Raw genomic sequence first — 24,892 nt, forward strand, 5'->3', positions numbered from 1 at the left:
CTTTTCTTTCCCAGTTGTCTCTGGAAAAATGTCCTTAACGCTTACTTTCACTTTTACCTTTTATCCCTTCATTCCACTGAGAGCCTCCAAAAACTCTGAGTTATAATTGGGTAAATAGAAAGTTAGTTTTAGTGTCAAATTAGTGTAGAGGAAAATGAAAGCTACAATTTTGAATAGACTTAGAGAACTAATATTGCTAATCATCTGTTTACTTTTTAATATACCATTGTACTCAAATCTAAAAAAGGACTGTAAGTACTTAAAACTCTTGAAGAGTCCTCAAACTCCCTTTTAGAAAATGCCTGGGAAATCTCTATCTTCCTCTAATTAAGGTTGTGCTTCTTTTTTTTTTTTTTAGCTGTAGCATTCAAGTTTAAATTATTATAACCCGAATACTTAAAACAATTTTTAATGCATATTATGTTAAGTAATCTTTGGAAATAACATTTAAAGTTGAGTTTTTTATAAATTGGAGATTTACCATAATATAAATTATGGTATATTTGTATATTTAAACTTATGAACATTATTAAGGACTTTTTAATATCATATACTATGCTAGCAAGAGAGCCACTTTCCCTGTCTTTAGAGACTTTCCAATCTATTTAGATACAGGAGAGAGAATGTGTATATTGTACAACACAACATAGTAAACAGTGGTATTCTGTTTTGTTTAAATCTAGAATTAAAATTATAGACATGTTAGGCAAAATTGTATTCAAAAGTTATATTAAGTAGATATTTTCTTTCAATTAATATTTAATGATTTTCAAGTTACCTCCTATTCCTTCCTTAAAAGTAAATAATTGTTTTTCCCCCATTTTTTCTTTTTTTTTTTGGTCAGCTTTTCACAGATGGAATCACAAACAAACTTATTGGCTGTTATGTGGGTAATACAATGGAGGATGTAGTCCTGGTGCGAATTTATGGCAATAAGACTGAGTTGTTAGTCGATCGAGATGAGGAAGTGAAGAGTTTCCGAGTGTTGCAGGCTCACGGCTGCGCACCACAACTCTACTGTACCTTCAATAATGGATTGTGCTATGAATTTATACAGGGAGAAGCATTGGATCCAAAGCATGTCTGCAACCCCGCCATTTTCAGGTACATTTCTTTTCCTAAATAATTTGTCCTTTTGAAAAATAAGAGTATTAAGTGCACTAAGGAAGTGTTTTTTAAAACTGCCTTTTCTTTAGGCAGCTAGTTGGTTAATTTAGAAACTTTCTTTTGTTCGGGTTTTGTTTTATTTTTGCTAAAGAAAAAAACATTCCTTTTTTTCTGAATTCTCATAGTTAACTCTGTGCAAAAGAAAGGACTGTGAGAGGTTTTGGATTAGCCTGTCGCAGAAGGTCAAGGCTTCTCAATTTTTTAAAGTAGTGCTTGAATCAAAGCATTACACATTTCTTATTACTAAGTTTCGTTACTCAGCTGCTCATAGTTTCAGAATTCTTGCTTACTATGAGTCTTAATTCTGTTAACACATCTTTGTTACTCTTTAAACTTAAAAATTATTTAATTCAAAGTATTATGTTTTCTATAAGAAAAATGTCTTGCATATGCTCGATCATTTTTCTAAAATTGCTGAAATTTTCTTTTGGGCTTGATTTGAAAACAGCAAGTTCATTGATAGTTTAAATCAAAAGTTCTCAAACATTTCAGTCTCAGGATCCTTTTACAACTCTTAAAAGGTTATTGAGGACCCAAAGAGCTTTTGTTTATGTGAATTATATTTATCAGTGTTTACTATGTTAGAAATTAGAACACGAAGGTTTTAGAATGAAAGATTATCAAGTGCACGTTCTTTTAGTTGTCGGTCAACATGATGACATCATCACACCACTTCATGTAGCTTCTCAAAACTGTACTGTACATCACACCACTTCATGTAGCTTCTCAAAACTGTACTTGTGGCTTCCCTGGTGGCGCAGTGGTTGAGAGTCCGCCTGCCGATGCAGGGGACACGGGTTCGTGCCCCGGTCCGGGAGGATCCCACATGCCGCGGAGCGGCTGGGCCCGTGGGCCATGGCCGCTGAGCCTGCGTGTCTGGAGCCTGTGCTCCGCAGCGGGAGAGGCCACAACAGTGAGAGGCCCGTGTACCACAAAAAAAAAAAAAAAAAAAAAAAAAAAAAAACAACAAAAAAAAACTGTACTTGTTAGAAAATGAGAGTGAAAAAGGTAAATAATACTTTATGAAAATAGTTTTAACCTCACAAACTTCCTGAAAGGGTCTTGAGCCATAGATCAAAGTCCACAGTATTCTCTTGCTTTGGCTTCTTCAGACGTAGCTACTTGCCTATATTATGATTATAATAAAGAGTATCTACTTTGAATATAAAAGGCATTGGAATGTATTTATGTTTAATGTAGTCTAGGGGATGAAAAATGATTCAGTCAGCTGCTCTACTAATAATTTACAGTCTGTGACAGACAATAACCTTGGGGAAAAAGTAAGCTAAATAGTAGACACAGAGGAACAGAAAAGGTTTTCAAAAAAAGTACAAATAATTTACTGTGGTATAGTTGGGAAATTAGGCAGTGTTTAACTGAGGTAACATTTGAATTGGATTTTAAAGGATGAGGCAGAGCATGGAGGAGTCTGAGGGAGATGATAGGTAAAGACGAATAGCATCAGGCTAATGCTTAACTAGTCATTCAACTTACGGAAGTTTATCATGATCTTTTTTATTTGAACCTTTGTGTAGCAATCAAGTATTGCAGAGACCTTTAAATTTTTTTTTAATTCAAATTAAGGTGTTTAGGAATTTTCTCATCAGGTATTTCTCTAAAACTTGCCTCTTGGTGGGAATACTGGCTGAAGTATAATTAAAGCCACTCAGCAACAGACATAATGGGAGAAATGCAATTTAAAATGAGTTATTGCTCACTTATCAAGAAACATAACTGAAAAACACCAACTTCCAGTGCTGAGGGTATTGTAGTGGAACTGATACACTGTGAGTTGCAAGTAAAATTGGTAATGTTCTCTTTCGGAAATCAATAGGGCATTATATAATAAGTCATAAAAGAAAGTCATATGCTTGATTGTGTCATAACAACTCATATTTAGATATAACTCAGGTACATCAGTACAAATAAGTGTTCTGTTACTATTGAATATTGTCTAAAACATGCAAGATGTCTGATGCAGGACTAAGAGGAAAAAAGTCAGCTTACTAGTTGAACTGTGGCTACAATCAGGAAATAATTTGCCTATGTGAAAACTCAAAGGGAGTTTGTAAAAAAGAAATAAATTCTGTTGGGATGGTAGGATTAGGGATTTTTTTTTCCAGTTTCAAAAAAATGCCTGTTGGGCCTCCCTGGTGGCGCAAGTGGTTGGGAGTCCGCCTGCCGATGCAGGGGATACGGGTTCGTGCCCCGGTCTGGGAGGATCCCATATGCCGCGGAGCGGCTGGGCCCGTGAGCCATGGCCGCTGGGCCTGCGCGTCCGGAGCCTGTGCTCCGCAACGGGAGAGGCCACAACAGTGAGAGGCCCACATACAGCAAAAAAAAAAAAAAAAAAAAAAAAAATGCCTGTTATTATAATTTTTTTAAAGCTTCCAAGAGAGGAGAAATTAGTGAGTATTAGTGGGTGTTTGAGGAGATTCTCTGCAGCCTTGAGATTTTCAAACATTTGGCTTTATTGAGTATGGAATTTAAAGTAGCATTTGCCTTGATGTTAGTGCAGTAAAACCTTATCTTACTGAGACTAGGTAGAAGAAGGACCAATCTATGATAGTGAAAATCAGAAATTTAATTTTTTATTACCTAGTTTTTTCTCTGTTGTATATAAAATTTACTAATAGAAAACAATTGAATTGCTCTAATACAGTTCTTTTTAAGAACTGTATTCTTTCTTATGACCATTTAATTAATTTAGTTAACATTTTTTATTTTTAATTGTGATAAAATACACATAACAAAATTTACCATCTTAATCATTTTTTAAGTATACAGTTCCATAATGTTAAGTACATTCACATTGCTGTGCAACCAATCTCCACAGTTCTTTTCATCTTGCAAAACTAAAATTTTATATCCATTAAACAACAACTTCCCATTCTCCCCTACCCCCCAGCCTTGGCAACCATCTTACTTTCTGTCTGCATGAATTTGACTGCTCTAGGTACCTTATGTAAGTGGAATCATACCTTTTTGTCTTTTTGTGACTGGCTTATTTCACTTAGCATAATGTCTTCAGGGTTCATCCACGTTGTAGTGTGTGTCAGAATTTCCTTCCTTTTTAAGGCTGAGTAATATTCCATTTTATATGTAGGCCATGTTTTGTTTACTCATTAATCCATGGGTGGACATTTGGGTCACTTCTGTTGATACTTTTTCACTGTTGTGAATAATGCTGTTGTGAACATGGGTGTGCAAATATCTTTTTGATATCTGATATCTGTTTTGATATTTGATATCTGTTTTCAATTCTTTTGGGTATATAATCAGAAGTGGAATTGCTGGATCATATGGTCATTCTATTTTTAATATTTTTAGGAACTGCCTTACTGTTTCCCATAGTGTCTGCACCAATTTACATTCCCACCAACAGTGCACAGGGGTTCCAGTTTCTCCAAGTCCTTGCCAACACTTACCATTTTGTTTTTTTTGATAGTAACCATCCTAATTGCAAGGAGGTGGTATCTCATTGTGGTTTTGATTTCTATTTCCCTAATGATTAGTCATGTTTTAGCATCTTTTCTTATGCTTCTTGGCCATTTGTGTATCTTCTTGGGGGAAATGTCAATTCAAGTCCTCTTCCAATTTTCTAATGGGATTTTTTTTGTTGTCTAGATGTAAGAGTACTTTATGTATTCTGGATATTAACTCCTTATCACATATATGACTTACAAATACTTAATTCCATGAGTTGTCTTTTAACTTTGTTGATTTTGTCTGTTGATGCACAGTTCTAAATTTTGATGTGTGTAGTCCAGTTTATCTGTTTTTACTTTTATTGTCTGTGCTATTGGTGTCATATCCAAGACATTGTTACCAAGTTCTGTGTCATGAAACTTTTCTCCTATGTTTTCTTCTAAGGGTTTTATAGTTTTTTTAGCTCTTACATTTAGATTTTTGATCCACTTTGAGTTAATTTTTATGTATGATTTAAGGAAAGAATTAAGGAACGTCTTTCTTTCACATGTGGATATCCTGTTTTTCCAGCACCAGCTGTGGAAAAGACTGTCCTTTGCCATTGAATGGTTTTGGCATCCTTATTGAAAATCATTTGATCATAAATTGGAGGGTTTATTTTGGAGCTGTCTGTTCCATTTTTCTGTATGTCTGAGGCTATGCCAGTGCCACTCTGTTTTGATAACTGTAGCTTTGTAATAGTTTTGAAATCAGGAAGTGTGAGACCTCCAATCTTTCTCCAGCTTGTTTTAGCTATCTGGGGTTCCTTAAAATTACATTTGAATTTTAGGGTGGATTTTTTTCTGTTTATGCAAAAAATGCTATAGGGATTGTATTGAATTTAAAGATCACTTTGGGTAGTATTGACATCTTAGCAATGTTAAGTCTTCCAGTCCACAAACATGGGATGTCTTTCCATTTATTTCTGTATTTAATTTTTTTCAGGAACATTTTGTAGTTTTAGGTATAGAAATCTTTTACCTCGTTGGTTAAGTTTATTCCTAAGTATTTTGTTGCTATTGTAAATAGAATTGTTTTCTTAATTTCCTTTTTGGATTGTTCATCAATAATGTAGAACTGCAATGTATTTCATGTGTTGATTTTGTGTTCTGCAACTTTGGTGAATTCATTTACTAGTAAAAACCATAAATTTTCCTAACAAATCCATCCTTCACAAATTGCGTGTTTTGTTCAACACCAATTTATCAAAAATTTTAGATGAGTATGGAACTTGTAAGTAGGACTTAATTTTTAAAAACTCTTAGCAAAGCCTAGTTTTTAAGTATGTAGCTGCTATGCTTGCAGTTGAACTATACTTGTTATTGCCACGAGGATATTTGTATAATAGATTTTCTTCCTTTCCTTGTTAATTTTGCTACAGAAAAGATACACTGGTAGTTCTGAGACCTGTAGAAATTGACTTGAATCCTGGATTTTGCAAAAAAGGCTTATTATACAAGATGTGTCTTGTTAAAGAACAGGCAGTATTTCAAATGGATGGTCATTTTGTTTTTCTGTAGCTAGGCATTAATTTTGGCACAGTTCTTATATGAGATTTTTTAAAATCCAGGATAAATTTTAATCCACCAGAGAAAAACTCTAATAGTGGTAGAATCCACTGGTAAGTTGGTAAGTTTCTAAATGTATCCTGAGTATGTTGCCAAGATGATGATTCTTATTCATCAAATATCTGTTAAGGACCTCCTCTTAGTGCTGAATGCTAGGATAGAAGAATAAGGCATGGTCTTTGCCCCTTGTATGATAACTTAGTGATAGTATTTATCAGTAGTATTGATAAAGCAATGTCAAGTATACTATTATTATTTGCTGCTATTTTTTTAATTACATAGGAAAATGCTACAAAATATTTTAAACACTATTCTGAATATAGTTTTACCTATTATGTAAGCATGATGTTATCATTTAACATTAACTTTGTCCCTTATATAATCGAATTCTATTTTAACAGTGCACCTGTAGGTAAGGTAAATATATCTATAATTTACTTTAGAAGGTATTAATCATTTGCTCTTAAGTTTTGGTATAGTTTTTTTGCAGATATTAATTTTTCTATTGTATGGTGGTTGTTAATATTTTAGTTTGTTTTCCATTTGAGTAGGTATATATCGCATTATGCAGAAATGTTTTTAAAATTGCATATAAAATAATTTTTATAATTTCACTTGTAATTTCAGAAATTTGTTCAAAGGAGAAAATATTTGATAATTTTTGATAAAAATCAAAATCAAATTTGGAAAATTTGCCTTTCACTCCATAGTTTATGTATATTTAACATTTCTATTATACCTAGTAGGAAATTGGTATGAAATGGGAAGTTAGTCTACAGGATCTTTGTATATGAATATGAATGTGAAATTCCTGTTGTCATTATTGAACTTAAATCTCTAAATTGAATAAATGTTTATGTAAATTTTTTTCTGGTATTCAGGGGCGTATCATGTTAGATTTGAAGGAGAGCTTTAAGATTACGCCAGTAATTTGATTTTCCTTGTAAGAAATCTGAGACTCAGAGAAATGAAATGATTTGCTTAAGTTTAGACTTAAAATACAAGGGCAAAGTCAGAAGAAAACCCAACTAATTCTGTGCAGTGTTACTGCAGTATATTATAGTGGAAAGGCCTTGGCCTTTGCTTCACATCATCAGTTCAAATCCTGACTCAGCTCCAGTTAGCCACCTTTCTGCCAGAAGAGTAAAGACAATCAAAATTAGTAGGTGCTTTTTCTTGTAGCAGCTATTCATGTTCAACAGATTCCATTAACGTGTAAGAACCCCTTGGAGTTGTGGCCATTTTGAAGTATTTACCTTAGAATTGTCATTCCAGTCACTCATAGCTAAATAACTTACATTTGGACAACTTCTGAGACTACATTTTGTGTTTTGCAAATCAGGGTCTCATACGAACTCTGGGGTAAAACTATAAAAAATAGACATTATTATTTATTTTTAAAACAGCAAATAAAATTTTTTGGTATTAAATACCTGTTCTAATATGTGACCCTTCTTCTGAATCACTGGTCTCATTTGTTGAGTAAACATTTCTAGTTCATAATGTTCTGTTGATATAGACTGCCCCTTGAGTTTTATGTAACATGGATTACCTTTCTTCAGGCCTTTTGTTCCAATTCCCCTCCTTAAAGTTTTAAAACCAGTTTTTACTGGCTTCAAATATATATGTGTCACACACACATATACATCTATTTATGTATATGTGTGTTTGCGTGTATATATGTGTATATTTGTACTCTCCTTTGTTTTGATTTTATTATCACTTGGTTTTTGTCGTGAAGGTTCCTGATGCTTAAAGTACTACACGTTCATTTGGGCCTAGCTTTTTATGCAAATACTGTATGAGAGATTGATATAAAAATAGATTTTTTTCCTATATTCTTGTAGAGTATATGGTCTTGGGGAAGATCATTTAAGCAATAATGATTTAATTTATATAAAAATGTTTATTTGGTAATTTCAGAGGTATGGACCAAAACACACATACCTAAAAAGATCACAGATTTTAATATTTTGGTAATGCATTAGGATTCTTTTTTCCCCCCAAAATAAGATTTATTCTTCACATGGTTGCATACTCAATTATATTTTATTCTCAAAAGAGCCAAATTTTCCATTTTAGACAAGAATGCAGTGCCTTAAAGGCAAAAGATATTCTCAGATATGATATCTATGTTTCTCCTTTCACATAACTTCAGCGTCCATAGAATCCTAACTTAATCATCAAGATAAAGGCCGAAAGCAAATTTTACTCAATTACAGTGAAACCTCATCATACTTATTTTCCAGAGTAGAAAACAAGGAGAAAATATTGAATGCATCAGACACTACACTTGGCAGCAGTTTTAGGCTGAGGAGCTTGCTGAATGTGATCTACATGTAAACTTTAAGCTTCAGAATAACAATATAAGCTGGTTTCTCTTTAAAAATTTAGGTGGGTTAAAGAACAGCATTACAAATATTTTATTACTTATTTTAAATTCAGTAATAAAATCCAGTGGTACTCTGAAGACAAGAGAAACTCACCAGTTTCTGTACCTGGGTACATGAGAGAATCAGTAGGGTAACAGCTAATTCAGTTACAGCTTTGGGTATCAAAGATTTGCAAGGGCCATGTCCTATAGACCTCTTTTCGTTGCATCAAGTGCTGTCAGACCAATAAGTTTTCTGCTCCTAACAGGCATTGAACATTTTCCCCTACTGTGAAATATTTTTCAGATCATCAAACATCAAACGAGATGTGGTCAGCTGAATTACAATCATCCAAACTGAAAGATGAAGAATATTAGTTAATCTATTGGTTCTTTAATGCTGTGTTCTTTCAAACAAAACTTCAAATATTTCTTGTAGTAGAACTGAAACTCACTTGCAGTAATGCCTAAACACTTCTGAGATGATTAGGACTTATTGAGAATAATAATTTGAAAATTCAGACTGACTCAAAGAAGGAGGAATTTGTCGATTCATATATCTGAGAATACTAAGTTCAAGCATGGGTGGATCCAGGGGCTCTAATAGTGCCATTAGGAATATCACTGTCTGTTTTGTCGTGAGTTACCTTTTTTTTTCTGGCAGACTTTTCTAAGGAGTGACAATTATGATTCTTAGCAGTTACAGGCTTATCTAATCAATTTGCAGTGTGGGGAGTGTGTCACTCCTTTTCTGATCACCTCAACCAAAGTCTTGGGATCAAATCTTTTTGGCCTAGCTTGGGTAATATGCCCTGACCCGATCATTCTGGCCTGAAGGATGGAATGCTCTGGGCAAGTCTGTGTCATCTCTTTGCTCCTAAAGTTAGTGGTGCCGGTGGGATAGGGAGTTAGGATTGAGATGAGCTCTGACTGAACCAAAAGTGAACTAAAAGTAAGGGGGATGGAAGTTTCTCCAAAGGAAAGTCAGGACTCTTATTAAAAACTAGATAGATGAGAATATTCACTGTAGTATAAAAATATAATATAAACTGTGTTATTTAATCACAGATCGGGGAAGGATTACTACAATGCTAGATTCCCTGTGTATTTAGTTAAGTGGTTTTTGTGTATTAGTCATCTGGGAAGCTTTTAAAATATCTTGACGCCCTGGCTGAACCCCAAACCAATTAATTTCTCGGGGTAGTACCCAGGCCTCTGTATTTTTTTCTTTCTTTCTTTCTTTTTTTTTTTAAGTTTCCAAAGATTGATTTTAGTACATAGTCAAGCTAATGTTTGTTCAGAGAACTTGTTAACACAGTTATAGGAATTAACTCACTGAACCTATTTATCTGCCCACTTACCTTTTTACTTTAGTCCCTTTTGCCCTTTAACCTCAGTGACTTCAGAAGCAAAATTCGAGCATTATATCAGTGCCTCTCAAATTATACAGTGAATTAGGATCACCTGGAAATCTTGTTTAAAATGCAGTGCTGGGGGCCTACCCATAGAGATTATGATTCAGTAGATCCGAGGTGGAACCTTAGAAATTCCTATAGGTGGTGCTATGTTGTAGGTCCTAGGACTGTACTTTGAGGAACGTTACATTAGATTGTTAGCATCTTGAAAATTTGCCAGTTTTAAGTTCTTTTATTTGTAGGTTATTGTTAAGTCATGTTTCTACCTACTATTCTATGGACTGTATGGTAATTTAGTTCTTATTTCTATTTGGTATGCTTATTCCTCCATTAACATTTGCTGTACTAGGTTCTGACGATACAAAGATGGTGTGGACACAAATATACTACACAGCTTCAAACTATTTTGTTGTTATATCAGTATTGATTCTGACATCATAAAATCCTAACGTTTGTTCAGAGTATTTGTTGTTAACAACACACTTACAGAAATTAACGCATAGAACCTATTTATCTGCCCATTTACCTTTTTACTTTAGTCCCTTTTGCCCTTTAACTTCAGTGACTTCAAAAGCTCAAAATTAAAATGACTCCGTGTAATTTAAATGCATCAGTGATTAATACCTAATATGTGCCTTGAAATCATTTATAGTCGTGTATTGTTCTGCTGGTCACAAACATTGTATATTCAAAATAGGCTGCCTATATCCAGACACTCAGTCCCTTTTGGACACAATATGTAATTACTGTATTAATTTTAGGTATTTCTTCCTACTTATGCTTTAAACATTTGTTTGCCTCTCCTTGTGAGAGTTGACTTGCCAAATTATTTTGAATCTTATATATGGTAAAAATAAATCATGTTATAAGGTAAAGGCACACTAGTTATTTTAGTTTACCTATGAGTAGATATGAACTGTATGGTGCTTAACACTTTCTTTCTTATGCCATTTTGTTTTTAAACAGGCTTATAGCACGTCAGCTTGCTAAAATCCATGCTATTCATGCACACAATGGCTGGATTCCCAAATCTAACCTATGGCTAAAGATGGGAAAATATTTCTCTCTCATTCCCACAGGATTTGCAGATGAAGACATTAATAAAAGGTAAAATTACTTTTACATTTTAAATTATGTTTTACATTGCTTTGCTCATATATAGGGTTTCAAAGATAACTGTAAGGTTTCTGTGTATAAAATCTGGTTTGGTTTATCTCTTTGCATTTAAGTAAAATAAGCATTAATTCATTTGACTCTCAGAAGGCACTACAGAAATGTCCTTCCCTTCCTACAGCTGACTCAAAAAAAAAAAAAAAGAAGAAGAAGAAAAATAACCCCTAAAAAAGTGGGGAAGTGGTGAGCCAAGAAACAAATATGGAACGTTTATTTGGCAGTAAACATAATATAAAGATTACTATGAATGGGTACATTTTTCGTAGTGTGAGTTGACAACAGAGACCTTTTTAAAAAAATTCCTTCTGTCCAAAGGAAGGCTGTTTTGAAGGGGCCTAGAGATGTATACTGGGGACAGTGTAGTAATATTGGAGTGTGAAAAAGTTTGGGTTTTAGTTTACTGTGACTATTTAAGTCTCATGAGGTTGAAAATTCATTTACTGGAGTGTCAGCTTTTGTAGGACTTCAGGTTCAGAGTGACTAAGGTATTTCATTTCCTATATAGAAAAATGTGTAAATCAGTATTTAGAATCCAAATAATTTAAACATGTTTTTTTTCTTCCAGTTTTATTGAGATATAATTGACATACAACACTGTGTAAGTTTGTGTACAGCATAATGATTTGACTTATATGCATTATGAAGTGATTACTACAGTAAGTTTAGTGAACATCCATCATAACTAAACAAATAAAGACATAGAAAAAATTATTTTTCCTTGTGATGAGAACCCTTAGGATTTACTCTCTTAACAACTTTCATATACAACATGCAACAGGGTTAAGGGGGCTAGTGCTGGCCTTCTGGTGGGCAGAACTGGGTCTGGGGGGGCAGGTTGTGGGACCAGAGGTCCCGGATGTAGTGTCGGCCTGCTGGTAGAAAGGGCCCAGATCCCAGAGGGTCCTGGGCCTAGTGCTGGTCTGCTGCTGGGTGGAGCCAGGTCCCAGTGTTTCTGGCTACAGGGCCCTGGGGTTCCCCAGAGTTGGTGTTAGACCCCCAGTGGGCAGAGCTGGTTCCTGGCACAGCTGGCTTTGGTGTCCAGCATGTCCTGGAAGTTGGTGTCAGCTTGCTGGTGGGTGGGGCAAGATCCCTGGATGCTGCCTGAGGGACCCAAGGGGTCCTAAAACTTGGCCTGCTAGGGCGGGCCTGGGTCCTGGTGCCAGTAAGCTAGAGGGAGGATTCCAGAATGGCACTTACCAGGGCGAGTGTCCTCCTGGTTGAGTGAGCTCCCCAAAATGGCTGCTGCCAGTGTCTCTTAGCCCAGGGTGGGCTCCATATGCCTCCTGCCTCTCCAGGAGGCTCTTGAAGATCAACGGGTGGTTCTGACTCAGGCTCCTTTCAAATTACTGCTTCTGCCCTGGATGCCAGAGTGTGTGAGATTTTGTATGTGCCCTTTAAGCATGGAGTCTCTGTTTCCCACAGCCCTCTGGTTCTCCTGAAAGTGTGCCCTTAAAAAGCCAAATGTCTTCCCAGTGCAGGAGTCCCCAGGCTAGGGATCCTGCTGTGGGGCTTGTCCTCTGTCCTGTGGAGAACCTCTGCAATTGTAATTATCCTCCCGTTTGTGGGTTGCCCACCCAGGGGTACGGGTCTTGACTGTGCTGCATCTCTGCCCCTTCTACTCGTCCTCTTGTGGCTTCTTCTTTATACCTTTAAAAAATCTTTTGTGCCAGTCTTCTGGTCTTTCTCGTCAAGAGTAAGCAGCTCTGTAAGTAGTTGTCATTTTGATGCGCCAGTGGGAGCAGGTGAGCTGAGTCCTCCTCCTCCGCCATCGCAGCCACTCTTGACAGACACCCAGAGCACAGTCCTGCTGCGACCTTCTGAAATACTTGGCGGCACATGCCTCAAAACCACACCAGACGTGTTTTTCCATAGTGTGATTAATACTAGTACAAAAATTGGAAATTTTATTTTGTCTTTATACCTAAAGTGTACATGAAGATTTCAGCTTTTGTATTCAGGAAGTCTTTGTTTTAAGAGCAGGAGAAGTAAGCAGGACCTGTGGATTTTTTTTTTCTCGTTTCTTTTAACTTTTTATAATCCATTAGCGAAAAATAGCTGTACTGTTTTGAGTTTGATTATTTCAAAGATTAGTTTGACTCACTCTGTGTGTGCTTTATTTACATGTAGTTTGTCAAACTTTGAATGGATAGGGATATTATACCCCTTTAACTGGGATAGGCAGACACCTGGAAGTGTGTCCGGTGTATTGGATATTCAGAAAGTGATAACATAAAAACAAAAAAAATTCTCTTTTGAAATAGCTATTTTATTGAAAGATTTTGGGAAAAATCACTTTAAAATAAGTAGATGGCAGTGGTGCAGAATTGAGAGGCAGTATGGTGCTGTATGGATTAAGAGCACAAGACTGGAGCCAGACTGCCTGGGATCAAATCTCAGTTCTGCTGTGTAACCTTAGACAAATTACCTATTTCTTTTTCTGTAAAACATAAATAACAAAGGTAGTATATTTACCTTTTAGGGGTTCTGTGAGGATTAATAGAGTTGGTATATACAAATTTCTTAGAACCGTGTTTGGCCATATAAGTGCTAAATAAATGTTAGCTGCTATTTTAAAAATTATTATTAGTCAGAGAAGGTTACTTCAGATGCTTGAGGTTAGTGATACTTGGGTAAAGCTGGAGATGCAGTGTGGTAAATAATGAAAGAACCTCGCCCCAACAGAACATATACAACTAAAACATTAGAAACAGTTAAAATATTAAAAATATGTTTCATATTTTCTTCCATTCCTTTTTGTCTGTACATGATTGTAATTATGTTAATAATCCTTTGAATCCTATTATTTCCATTCAACTCAGTACTTTTAAAATAAATTCTTGAATAATTACACCATTTTAAAAAGCGCATATAAGGATCTCTGTTGGAAGCTATGTGTAGAAGAGAATGCAGGAGTGGGGAGAACAATGAACAGGCAAATTCATTAAAGTAAACTCAGTGATACAGAATCTTTTTTTGTGTTATAAAATGGAAATGTAAGGGGTAATTTGAGAGACGATACAGAGAAAGAATGAAGAGAACTTATTTTGTAAGCCTGATGATGCTATTGAGGAATTAGTAGTAGCACCCTATTTTTGTTCCATTGTATTTTTATCAAATTATTACAAATACAGCACAATAAATAGTACAGAAAAGAGTTTAGGATAAAAAGCCATGATCACTAATCCTTCTTGCCATACCAACTCTCACCCTTCCCAGTCTGACTACTGAGGCAGTTCTCTGTAAAGATGAGTATTCTGTGATGTGGTTACCATATGATAGTATCATAATTTTATATGATTAATGATTGTATGATTATCATATAATAATGAGTTGATTTATCAATAGTAGATAATATCTATTGACTGTCAAATGTGACTTTAGCTGATTTATACTACATTTACCCTTACAAGCTTGAAATAGATGTTTTAGTTCTTTAATGGACTATCTTTGTAATTTTACATAATATACTTAAACTTCTTTTTATTTAACTCTTTGTGTCTTGGTTTCCCCCACCTATAAAATGGAGATAAATATAAGACATTTAGAATAGTGTTAGTAATTGTTAGCTGTTAGATATACATATTATTCCCTCACCCCATTTTTTTTTTTTTATGAATATGTTGAAGTCCTAACTTAATTAATTTATTTATTTTTGCTGTGTTGCGTCTTCGTTTCTGTGCGAGGGCTTTCTCCAGTTGTGGCAAGTGGGGGCCACTCTTCATCGCAGTGCGCGGGCCTCTCACCATCGTGGCCTCTCCCATTGCGGAGCACAGGCTCCAGACGCGCAGGCTCAGCAGCTGTGGCTCACGGGCCTAGTTGCTCCGCGGCATATGGGATCCTCCCAGACCAGGGCTCGAACCTGGGTCCCCTGCACCAGCAGGCAGACTCTCAACCACTGCGCCACCAGGGAAGCCCTCCCTCACCCCATTTTGTACTGATATATTTTTTACTTTTCTGCCCTGCATTTTATCTGTTGCTCTGTTTCTTTTTATTCATGTTTAAGTTCTTTTTAATGGTTTTTCTGTATTCTAATCTTTAGAATAATTGGCTTGCTTTAATTCAGAAGTCTGTGCATTTAAATGGAAAGAACTTATTAAAATAGATTTTCTTTGGTATGTATAGAAATATCGAATTACTGTGTCATGCACCAGGAAGTAACAAAGTGCTGCAGGTCATTTATATTTCAAAAACAAACAAACTCAGAGAAAAAGAGATCAGATCTGTGGTTACCAGAGGTGGGTTATGGGGAAGTGGGAGTTGGATGAAAGTAGGCGAAAGGTTCAAACTTCTAGTTACAAAATAAATAAGTACTAGGGATGTAATATAAAACATGATAAATTAACACTGCTGTACGTTATATATGAAAGTTGTTAAGAGAGTAAATCATGAGTTCTCATTACAAGAAAAAAATAATTTTTTTCTTTTTCTTTTATTTTGTATCTTTGTGAGATAATGGCTGCTCATTAACCTTATTATAGTAATCATTCCATGAGGTATGTAAGTCAAATCATGCTGTACACCTTAAACTTACACAGTGCTGTGTGTGTCAATTATATCTTAATAAAACTAGAAGGAAAAAAATAAGTTCTATATGACCAAAAAGAAAAGAAAAGAAGATTTTATTCCTTAATGAAACTTTAAAAAATGTTGCCATTAATATAAACAAGATATAACTCTTTTTTTTTTTTAACTGAAAGGTTCCTAAGGGATATCCCAAGCCCTCAGATTCTTCAGGAAGAAATGACTTGGATGAAGAAGATTCTTTCTAACCTGGGCTCACCTGTTGTGCTTTGCCATAATGACCTGTTGTGTAAGAATATAATCTACAATGAGAAACAAGGTAGGTGTTTGACTTTAGCAGTGAGTAAGGTTTTTTTCTTCATGTTCTTAACAATCTTTTGATCTTTGTGTCAGTAAATTTAATTCAAATGCAAGGGTTAAAAACGTGTGCAGTCTTCAACGTTTTCTTTTGGTTACAAAGTGACGGTAACTGTGCTAAATTAGGAATATATATTCTCTGCATAGCTGTATAAAATATGTTTCTTAGAATTGGTTTATTAGAAAGTTTCTGGTTTCTGTTAGAGTTTTAAATGAAAAATGATAAAATGACTTGGTTTATGAATTTAATTGTAAATTTTTGGTAGCTCATGGTTTGAAAATGCACCTGCTTGTAATGGGGGTTATTGAAAAACCAGCTGACACTGCACTGTTTTATAAATATAGAAAATTTTTTGAGTGTCGGGGGGGACAGCAGTATTAGAAGCAAATATGTCTCCAGGTTTCCTATTACCTGTTTATTATACTGATTTGTTAGATATTTTGATGCTAAGGAGGGAGCCACAGATGGAGGAAATTTTATTTGTAGTTGCTGAAATTTTATCTACTAAAGTAATAATCAAGACAATTTAGTAAATTGTTTTAACATTTTTTGAGATGCTCAGTGAACTTTTTGGTTAAATGTTTTTTGGGATTGTTCCTATCTTGCTGTATTCAAATTCTCTGTGTTTTTATTGTTAAGAAACACTTGGTTGTATTATATTATTGGATAAAGTGGTTTGAGGTTTGGTTGCTAAAACGGTAGGTGCCCTTCAATACTACATTGACATTTTTAAAACAATTTTGGTTGAAAGATTAGTATTAATTCAAAAAGTCTATTTGGAACTTTGAAGCTATTGCATTTTGTAGGAAACCAGTTTTGAACATAGGTATCATAGTTGGAAGATTATTTTGAATTAAAAGTGTGCTGTTGTGAAGATATTGAAGCCAAAGAATTCTGATTAAGTGGTCATATTATGTTAAATTACTATTTATGACCATTCTTATCAGATTGTAAGCTGAGACTGTTCTAATGCAAAAGCTTTTAATATTTGTAACTGACTTTAATTTGAAGAAAACTAACCAAAGAACACTGTCAAGGGTGGTAGACTGAAGCACATATTTTCAAAAACATACTTAAGTACCTTTTATATTTGATATTTTAATCTGGATTAGAGATTCCATTTTTAAAATATTTTCTGAGCTAACATCTTTATTTTGAATGTCTTGAAGTCTGTGTGGAATCGTTTTTTGAAAACTTCAGGTGTACCCCAAAACATTAAGTACTTGACAGTGTCCTTTAATTTATTATTATCCATTTATTATATATAATTGTCATAGTATATATGTACTACATTATATACTAGTAACCAAATCTCAATGCCATTTGTGAGACTAGAGTATTAGTTATGCATTAAAGTGATGTATATTAGCTTTTAAGTTCAGTGCAAGATCTAATAACACATTATTTGATATAATGGAATTTCAAGTGAGGGTCTTCATCTTACATTTGAAGTGGACACTCAGCTTTATTTTTAACTGCAAGTTAATCAAGAGAATCTGTTATTTCCTTTGGAATATAATTTTAACTTTTCATATTTTTATTTTATAAGTTTCTTTTGAATATTCATTCCACTGAACAAACTTGTTTATAATCTAAAACATAAGGGACCAAAAAAATCAGATTACTATGTCTTAGGTAAAAAAATTAATTTTTACTTTTTAATTTAACCAGTTGCCTATCTAAACTACTGATTAGTGATATGAAAAGTTCTCATATTTTCAGATAAAATATTTATGCTTCAGTCTGGCTTTAAGAGTTCAAGGTTGTCATTGTTTACTTTACCACGAGTTACCTAAATCATACTTTTGTGTCTAATTTTTCTTCCCTACACAGAAGAATAAAACTCGCAGTTCAACAAGTGTAAATATGTTGATATAGGTTTTAGAGTTTGCCCTTCACAGAAGTCTATTATGTACCATTTGTTTCTTCTTGTCTTTGTGGTTATGTTTGTGTGTTAGTTGTGGAGATATTCTGTTATTTTTTTCTTACCAATGGCTTTATACTGTCCGTTAGGAAGGCTACCTTTGGACTTTGTGGCATCCATTAAAAAAATCAATTCCTATGTGATTAGTTGATACATAAGCATTAAGAAAACATGGTTGGAATGTTGTTCAGGTAAAATCTGAAACTCATGACAATGTGGCAAGAAGCTTGTTCTTTTTATTATTATCTTACTCTTTCGAATTAGGAGCTAATGGTTTTGAAGTAATGTGACTATGACATATTTGTCTTTAGTTATAAGGAGAAGTAACATGCCTCATATTTTATAAAAGGTAAATTATATAAATTTAGTAAGTTTATTAAGCAGAAAACATATATATTTGAGCTGTAGCATAGCGTTAGTACTTATAATTGCAATATCAAGGAGGATCATGAAAATTAGAAATGTGCACTGCAAAGTTCTTTACCTGAACTTGTTACTTTATTATAGCATCTAAAAGCCAAGTGTTAAGTCTTTTCAAATTAAAATGGTTTCTACAAAGAATAAATGATTAAGCTATGTATTATGTTCACAAATGTGTTTGATTTGTTATCACTTGTTAAATCATTCATGTGATTTGAGGTCAGGACTTCACCATTTTGTATCCACCTATGATATATATAAAAATAACAAGATGAAAGCCATGGGACTAGCCTTTGCATCATCAAGCTCAGTATCTCTCTGTAGTGTGTTTCAGACCCTTAATTTCTTGGAAGTACAAATTTTAGTTAAACTTCATGAATTTATATTGGATCATCTTGAAGTCTCTGCATGTACTTTTCAAACGTAGTAAATTAGATTTTTTTATATGTTGTAACTAGATTGAAAATCTCTAAGTAACTCTTACAAGCAGATATATTACTCTTAAAATAGTAATCAAACTCTTAACTCTTAAGTAACTTAAAAGAGAAGTCAAAAAGAATATAGATGTTGGAACCAAGCACACTCGTGTTCAGATCCCTGCTTAATCACATATGGAAGTAGGTGGTATTAGACAATTCATTTTATCTCTTCATTAAGTGTTTATATTTGATCCTTTACCATCTGCACCAGAATCACCTAGAGTACTTGGGAAACATGTAGGTTTCTGGGCTCTATCCAAGACCATCTGAACAAGAATTTCTACTGATGGGCTTAGGACTCTGAATGTTTAACAGATTTCTAGGAAGTACTTATACTGTTGATAGTCTAGAACTTTTATTTGCTTTATTTGAAACTTAGGAGATGATATCTACTTCAGATGGTTCCTGGCAAGATTTTAGATGATGCATATAATGTAAATAGCACCAGACTGGGTGCTTAGCAGCTCTCAGTTGCAGCTATTATACCATGATAGGAGTTGGCAAACATTTCCTGTAAGGGGCTATGTAGTACATACTTTAGGCTTTTCGTCCCATGTTATAGTCTCTGTTTCCACTATTCAGATTTGTGTTGTGGCACAAACACAGCCATATACTGTTCATATAATTCATGAACAAATAGGTGTGGCGGTGTTCCAATGAAACTTTGTTTACAGAAACAGGCACTGGGGTGGATTTGGCTTGAGAACACATTGTTTGCCAACCCCTGTATTATGTTTATAGGAGGTGCATTATACAAAATGTATCTGATTCTGAAAAAGTGAAAATGGTTACTATCAGTATAAGCCAGAAGGATTTATGGCTCATTGGTATGCGGTGACAATTCAGATTATCTTTAAGTGCAATTTACAGATTCTATCTTAACTATAACTTGAGTGATTAAAGTTTAAAAATGTATATATGTATATGTGTAATACGTACTCATATATACACACACACAAAGACTGTGAGCACTCTGCAGTTTATAGGCATTTTCACCTGCGAATGTTACAGAACTGGTAGGCATCACAGAAGAAATACTGCTTCTACTTGTTTTCATCATGTCAGTTGACAGGACTCAGAAATATGGGAGAAGAGTAAGCTTCCTTTCTGAAGTTGATGGTAGCTGTCAAGATTTTTGAAAAGTTAGTCAGTGCCAGGAATTAGGTGGTTGGTAAAACAGCAGCCCATTCCTTGGCTTCAGTGAAATGACATCTTAAAAAGGTAAGAAAAGTATACTTAATGATATGATAGAATTTGTTATATAATAGTAAAACCAAAAGCAGTGGTTCTCGCTCCAGAATTGTAAGATAAGACTTATATCAGTCATCTTTTAAATTAATCAGCAATTAATTAAAAAGAATTTATACTAAGTAGAACAAATTTCAGTATTGCTTATTGACTGACTTCAAATCTAATATTTTAATTTCAACTAATCCTTTAACTGCTGACATGTTAGAAGTAATTGCTAAAGCTTTTGAGTTTGTTGTCTCATGTCTTGATGCTCTGTCAGAATGTTTATTGGTGGCTGTTTTGTTTCTCCTTTTCCCCCATTCATAAAAGCTTCATAAAAAGCTCACTTGAAGACCTAATATGTAACTTAAAATGGCTGCCATTGATTATTTTCTCTGTCAGCAAATGCAAGAAGCTGATTCACAGCTATTTAAGGAAATACAAATGAGTGGAAGAAAAAGGAAGCTTTTCTGGGAATTACAGAGTAAGCCAGGTTTTTCTTTAGAGTTTTAAATAAAACAATATAAATAGAAAATGGGTGAGTCACCATTCTTAGTCACTTGATTGACTCTAAATCTTATCCACTTTATTATTATTCATGAAAAGGCATTGATATGGTTATTTTATTGATATTTTAACAAGAGTTTTTTGTTTTATTTTAAAATTTAAATTTATTTTTTTATTTGCTAACCTATATTTTCTAGGGTGGAATTTTTGTGAAGGATAATCTTAACCTTGTTTTAACTTGTAGTCTGGATCACTATTTAGTATAAAATAAAATAACCCTAAATCAGGTAATAAAAAACTTTAAATGGACTGTAAAAACCTGAACTGTCAAGGAAGAGCTACCTAAAATAGTTACTAGTTCAGTGTTTTTTCTTTACTCATACATTCACTCCCACTGTATGTTCAATCATATACTGGAATAAGAATGTTAGAAATGCCATATTTTGTTCCTCAGTATTTCATGCTTATCCCCCACTGCCACTTAAACGTGTGTTATCATTGTGTCTGAGCATTTTCTGCAAAACCGCCATTATTTCACTAGTATTTGAATACTTCCTGTGTGCTAGGATTTGCCCTGTGGATTGCATAAGGAAAAGTGGAAGGGACTTACTGCCTCTCCAGGAAGCCATGTGCCATGTAGTGGACGAGTCAGATCACAATACAGAAGTTTACATTCAGAATGATGAGTGCTGTGTGGTGAAGGTATACACGTCCAGGGTAAAGTTACTGGACACTAGAGTAAGGGGTGAAGCGAAAGTTTCCCAGAACAGAATACTTCCTTTTTCTGTGTAATAGAGAACATTTTGCCAACATTAGTGTAATCATGGTTACTTTTTCTCTCCGTTCTCTTTCTGCCTTACATCACAGTGTAGAGCAAGTTGAGTGAGTTGGAAACATTTTCAGGTTCTCATATTGGCTATTTTGCTTTTCATCTTTATCCCTTTCTCTGTAACAACAATAAATAAAAGGAGTCCAAATGAATGTATCATGTGAATTATATAGCCTTAGTTAATAAGCTAATTTTTTTTTGGTTTTAAAGTACTTTAAATATTATTTAAACTGTACTGAAATTTGAACAATTTAACTCAGTGGAGTGTGGATTTCATTACTGCGAAGATACGTTAAGAAACGAAAAAAGAAAAATGTCACTTTTGAAAATTCAGATTATAGTTTTATTCAGTAATCTTATGCTTTACCCGCTGTCAGTGCTAGTCAGTGTGCTAATTATATACAGATAAAATAGTCTTAGCTCTTAAAGCAATGCTTTACTTTTTAGGGGTCAAGGATCCCTTGAAAATCTGGAAAATTGAGAATCCCCTCAGAATCTGCCTATATAAAATTTTGTGTAAAATTTTCGGGAGTATTCTCGTTTCCTTTCCACCCTTGAATCAATTAAAAATTCGTATCTTAAAGAATTAACAAGATAGTCATGCCATATGAGCTATTAATTATTATAGTGATGTGGATGTTCCTCTAAATACTTGGGAATTTTAGAATTCAGAAGTTAAATTTGTAGAAGAAAAAAGTTCAGTGCATTTTTTTGGTAGGAGAGCATTTTCCAGTAATTTGATTTTTCTGGCACCCAAAATAAGGGAAGCAGGCCTCTTTAATTTTACTTTGTTGCAGAAGATTAAATTTAAGGTTGAGTTCCACTTTGTTTGCAGTTGTTTGAAAAGAATAGTTAATGCAGATTTAAAAAAAATTTTTTTCCTTTTAAGCTTTGTGTCTTGTAAAATGTGAGTTTGCCAAATTTTCTTCATCTGCTACAGATTAGGTATGCCATTGTTGCTGCCATGTGGCGGCGCACCCGTGCTTCTTAAACGCACTGACTGGAGGTTTATCGCATCACTTGTTCACATGCACGGAGCCTGGTAACAGCCTCATCTGTATCTTGTTAGCTTCATTTTCTTATTTTTAAAATTTTATTATTTATAAACTCAACATAGCATTTAAAAATAAAGGCTAGTTTTAATGAATTAATGCTACTACAAAAAGTCATTGCTAAAATTTTCATACTGAAACAGATTTTAACTTTTGTTAAAATGATCTATGCTTTATTTAAATTGTATTTATAAGCAGGCATGTTTTACCTGCCAATTTATTTATGTTTGCCAAATTCTAAATATAATTTTGAAAATTGAAATTGAAGCTTTTGTTTATGTGGCAAAAGTAAGCTTCAGGACTGGGCTGTGTATTTTTATTGGCATGTAACAGTTAATATGAGCTCTACAAGAATTTGTGTTTACAAGAGCTAAAGCAATCAACAGCTGCAATTTAAAACATTGTTTATTAAAACTATTTGGTTGGCTCAGTAATACAACTTGGTAAATCCTCTGGAATCCTGATTTCTTGAAGGCTGGGTGGTTAGGTATTTCCCAGATCGTGTTTAGTCTCTTATTCATCTTAATCTTTTTAAACTGTCTTTTTTTTTTCCTCCTAAAAGTAATGTTTATTGCAAAGAATAAAGGAAGAACGGTCACTTGTCTACCATCTGAAATGAAACTAGTAGAAACATTTTGTTTTGGTTTATTTCCATTCATCTTTTTTCCCCTATGCATTATGTTTTTTTTTTCTTTTTTCCTCTCCAGGCATAATATTTTAATAGTTTGGATCACTGTGTTTACTATTTTGTGTCTTTTTTCATATAACATTTGTAATTCTCCTGGTCATTTAATAATTTTTGAAAATGAAATTTTTATCATGGCTGCAAAGTATTTTGTCATGATGGTGGTCTTTACTCTCTCATTCCCAAGGGTACCTAGAAAAAAATTTTAAAATATGTTCTGACTTTTCATTTTGGAGCTTATTAGTAAAGTGATTTGGTTAAAGCTTGTTCTGTCTTCCCATTCTGCAGTTTAGTGAAGTGATTTGGTTAACTCTAAGACTTTCTGTGGAATAATTTTTGTGAATTCAGGAATTTAAACTGGTTGAGTTGCAGTGGTTTATGTAGTCACCAACTTTTAAAAACCTTATATTATTTTGTCAATATGCATATAGATTTTGGTAACTGGGCTTTTATACTTTGGTAATCTCACTTATTTTACTCTAGACTTGACTATTATGAAAATTTTGAATTAAATATTAAATACAATTACATTAAATTTTTTGCTTTTGTCTAAAATACTCCACTTGCCATTACATTTTTCTGTCATATAATTCTCTTTTTCTGAGTTTGAATATGATCAACATACATCCCCAGATTAAACATATAAATCTGTATGACACATGACAGTTCAAAAGCTCTTTTATCTGGGAAAAGCCAGTGTGTATAAACCAGAAGTTTGTTTTGTTACCTCAGCTTGATGTTTTAAAAGACAATGTAACTAGACACATGCTCTGCATTTTCTCAATATCAGCAGCTTAGAAACTGTTCTTACAGCCATCTCTGTTCATGTATCCATTTTAACTGTTGAGCCCTGTTAGCCTTTGAGTTTGTGATCCCTTGATGTAGACAGTGACCCATTTTGATTTTTTTGTTTTAACGTTTCTCTCTGTCTCTCTTTCTCTCGTCTTTTAAAAAATAGGACCTATATCTCTGTTGAGCCAAACCCTCTCTAATACTCAGTACTTGAAAATGAAGTGTTCATAAGCAGGAGTTTGTCCCTTGGGCAGGCGGAACAGGATAGTCTTTGGAGAATTATAATAAAATACGCATATCTGTATCTGTATTTAGCACTAATTTAGAATAGGAATCTCTTTAGTTTATGTAAAAATTTCTCAAATTAAAAAAATATTTAAAAGCAACTATACCTTTGCTCTTTTTAAATGATAAAACAACCACCTTAAGGCTGCTCAAATATGCTATTGGAAACCTTAATTATGTAGCATTCCAGGAATATGTAAGAGTTTGATAGCAACTAACTTCTTAAATTAGGCATGTTGTTATGTTGATCAGCAAGTGTTACGTAAGTGCAGGGTTCTCAGAATTCAGGTCTTTGAAAGTCTGTATTTTATTTCCATATATAGATTAGCTTGTCAATTCACTGTTGGAGTATCATAGATTAATTTTTTGTTAAAGTTGCGTAGATTATTAAGTTTCCAAAGATAGTTTTCATTTCTAACCAAACTTGAATTTTTAAGTAACTGATGCCCCCATGTGGTTAAAGACATATTTTGCTTTTGTTTGAACTTGGAGAATGACTGTATTTTGACTTTTCTTTAGTGTAGTGGACACTAATGTTCACAAAGAAGCTGTTGACCCAGATAAATAATTTGAATTTTGTAAAGCTCATTGCCATAAAATTCACAGCCTTACCCTGTATTGTCTCAGAAGTGCATGTAACCAAGCACG

General features: G+C 34.0%; 1 protein-coding gene across 1 annotated transcript in view; it reads left to right on the forward strand.

Moving 5' to 3' along the window:
- ETNK1 (ethanolamine kinase 1) overlaps positions 1-24,892 on the forward strand; it is a 71,578-nt gene that overhangs the window by 27,036 nt on the left and 19,650 nt on the right. The window contains exons 2-4 of the mRNA XM_060112430.1: positions 845-1,104; positions 10,956-11,096; positions 15,860-16,002. Of these exons, the coding sequence (XP_059968413.1) occupies positions 845-1,104; positions 10,956-11,096; positions 15,860-16,002 (544 nt within the window). The remainder of the gene's footprint in view (positions 1-844; positions 1,105-10,955; positions 11,097-15,859; positions 16,003-24,892) is intronic.

The sequence above is a fragment of the Mesoplodon densirostris genome, chromosome 11 (assembly GCF_025265405.1).
Source record: "Mesoplodon densirostris isolate mMesDen1 chromosome 11, mMesDen1 primary haplotype, whole genome shotgun sequence".
Lineage (NCBI taxonomy): Eukaryota > Metazoa > Chordata > Mammalia > Artiodactyla > Ziphiidae > Mesoplodon > Mesoplodon densirostris.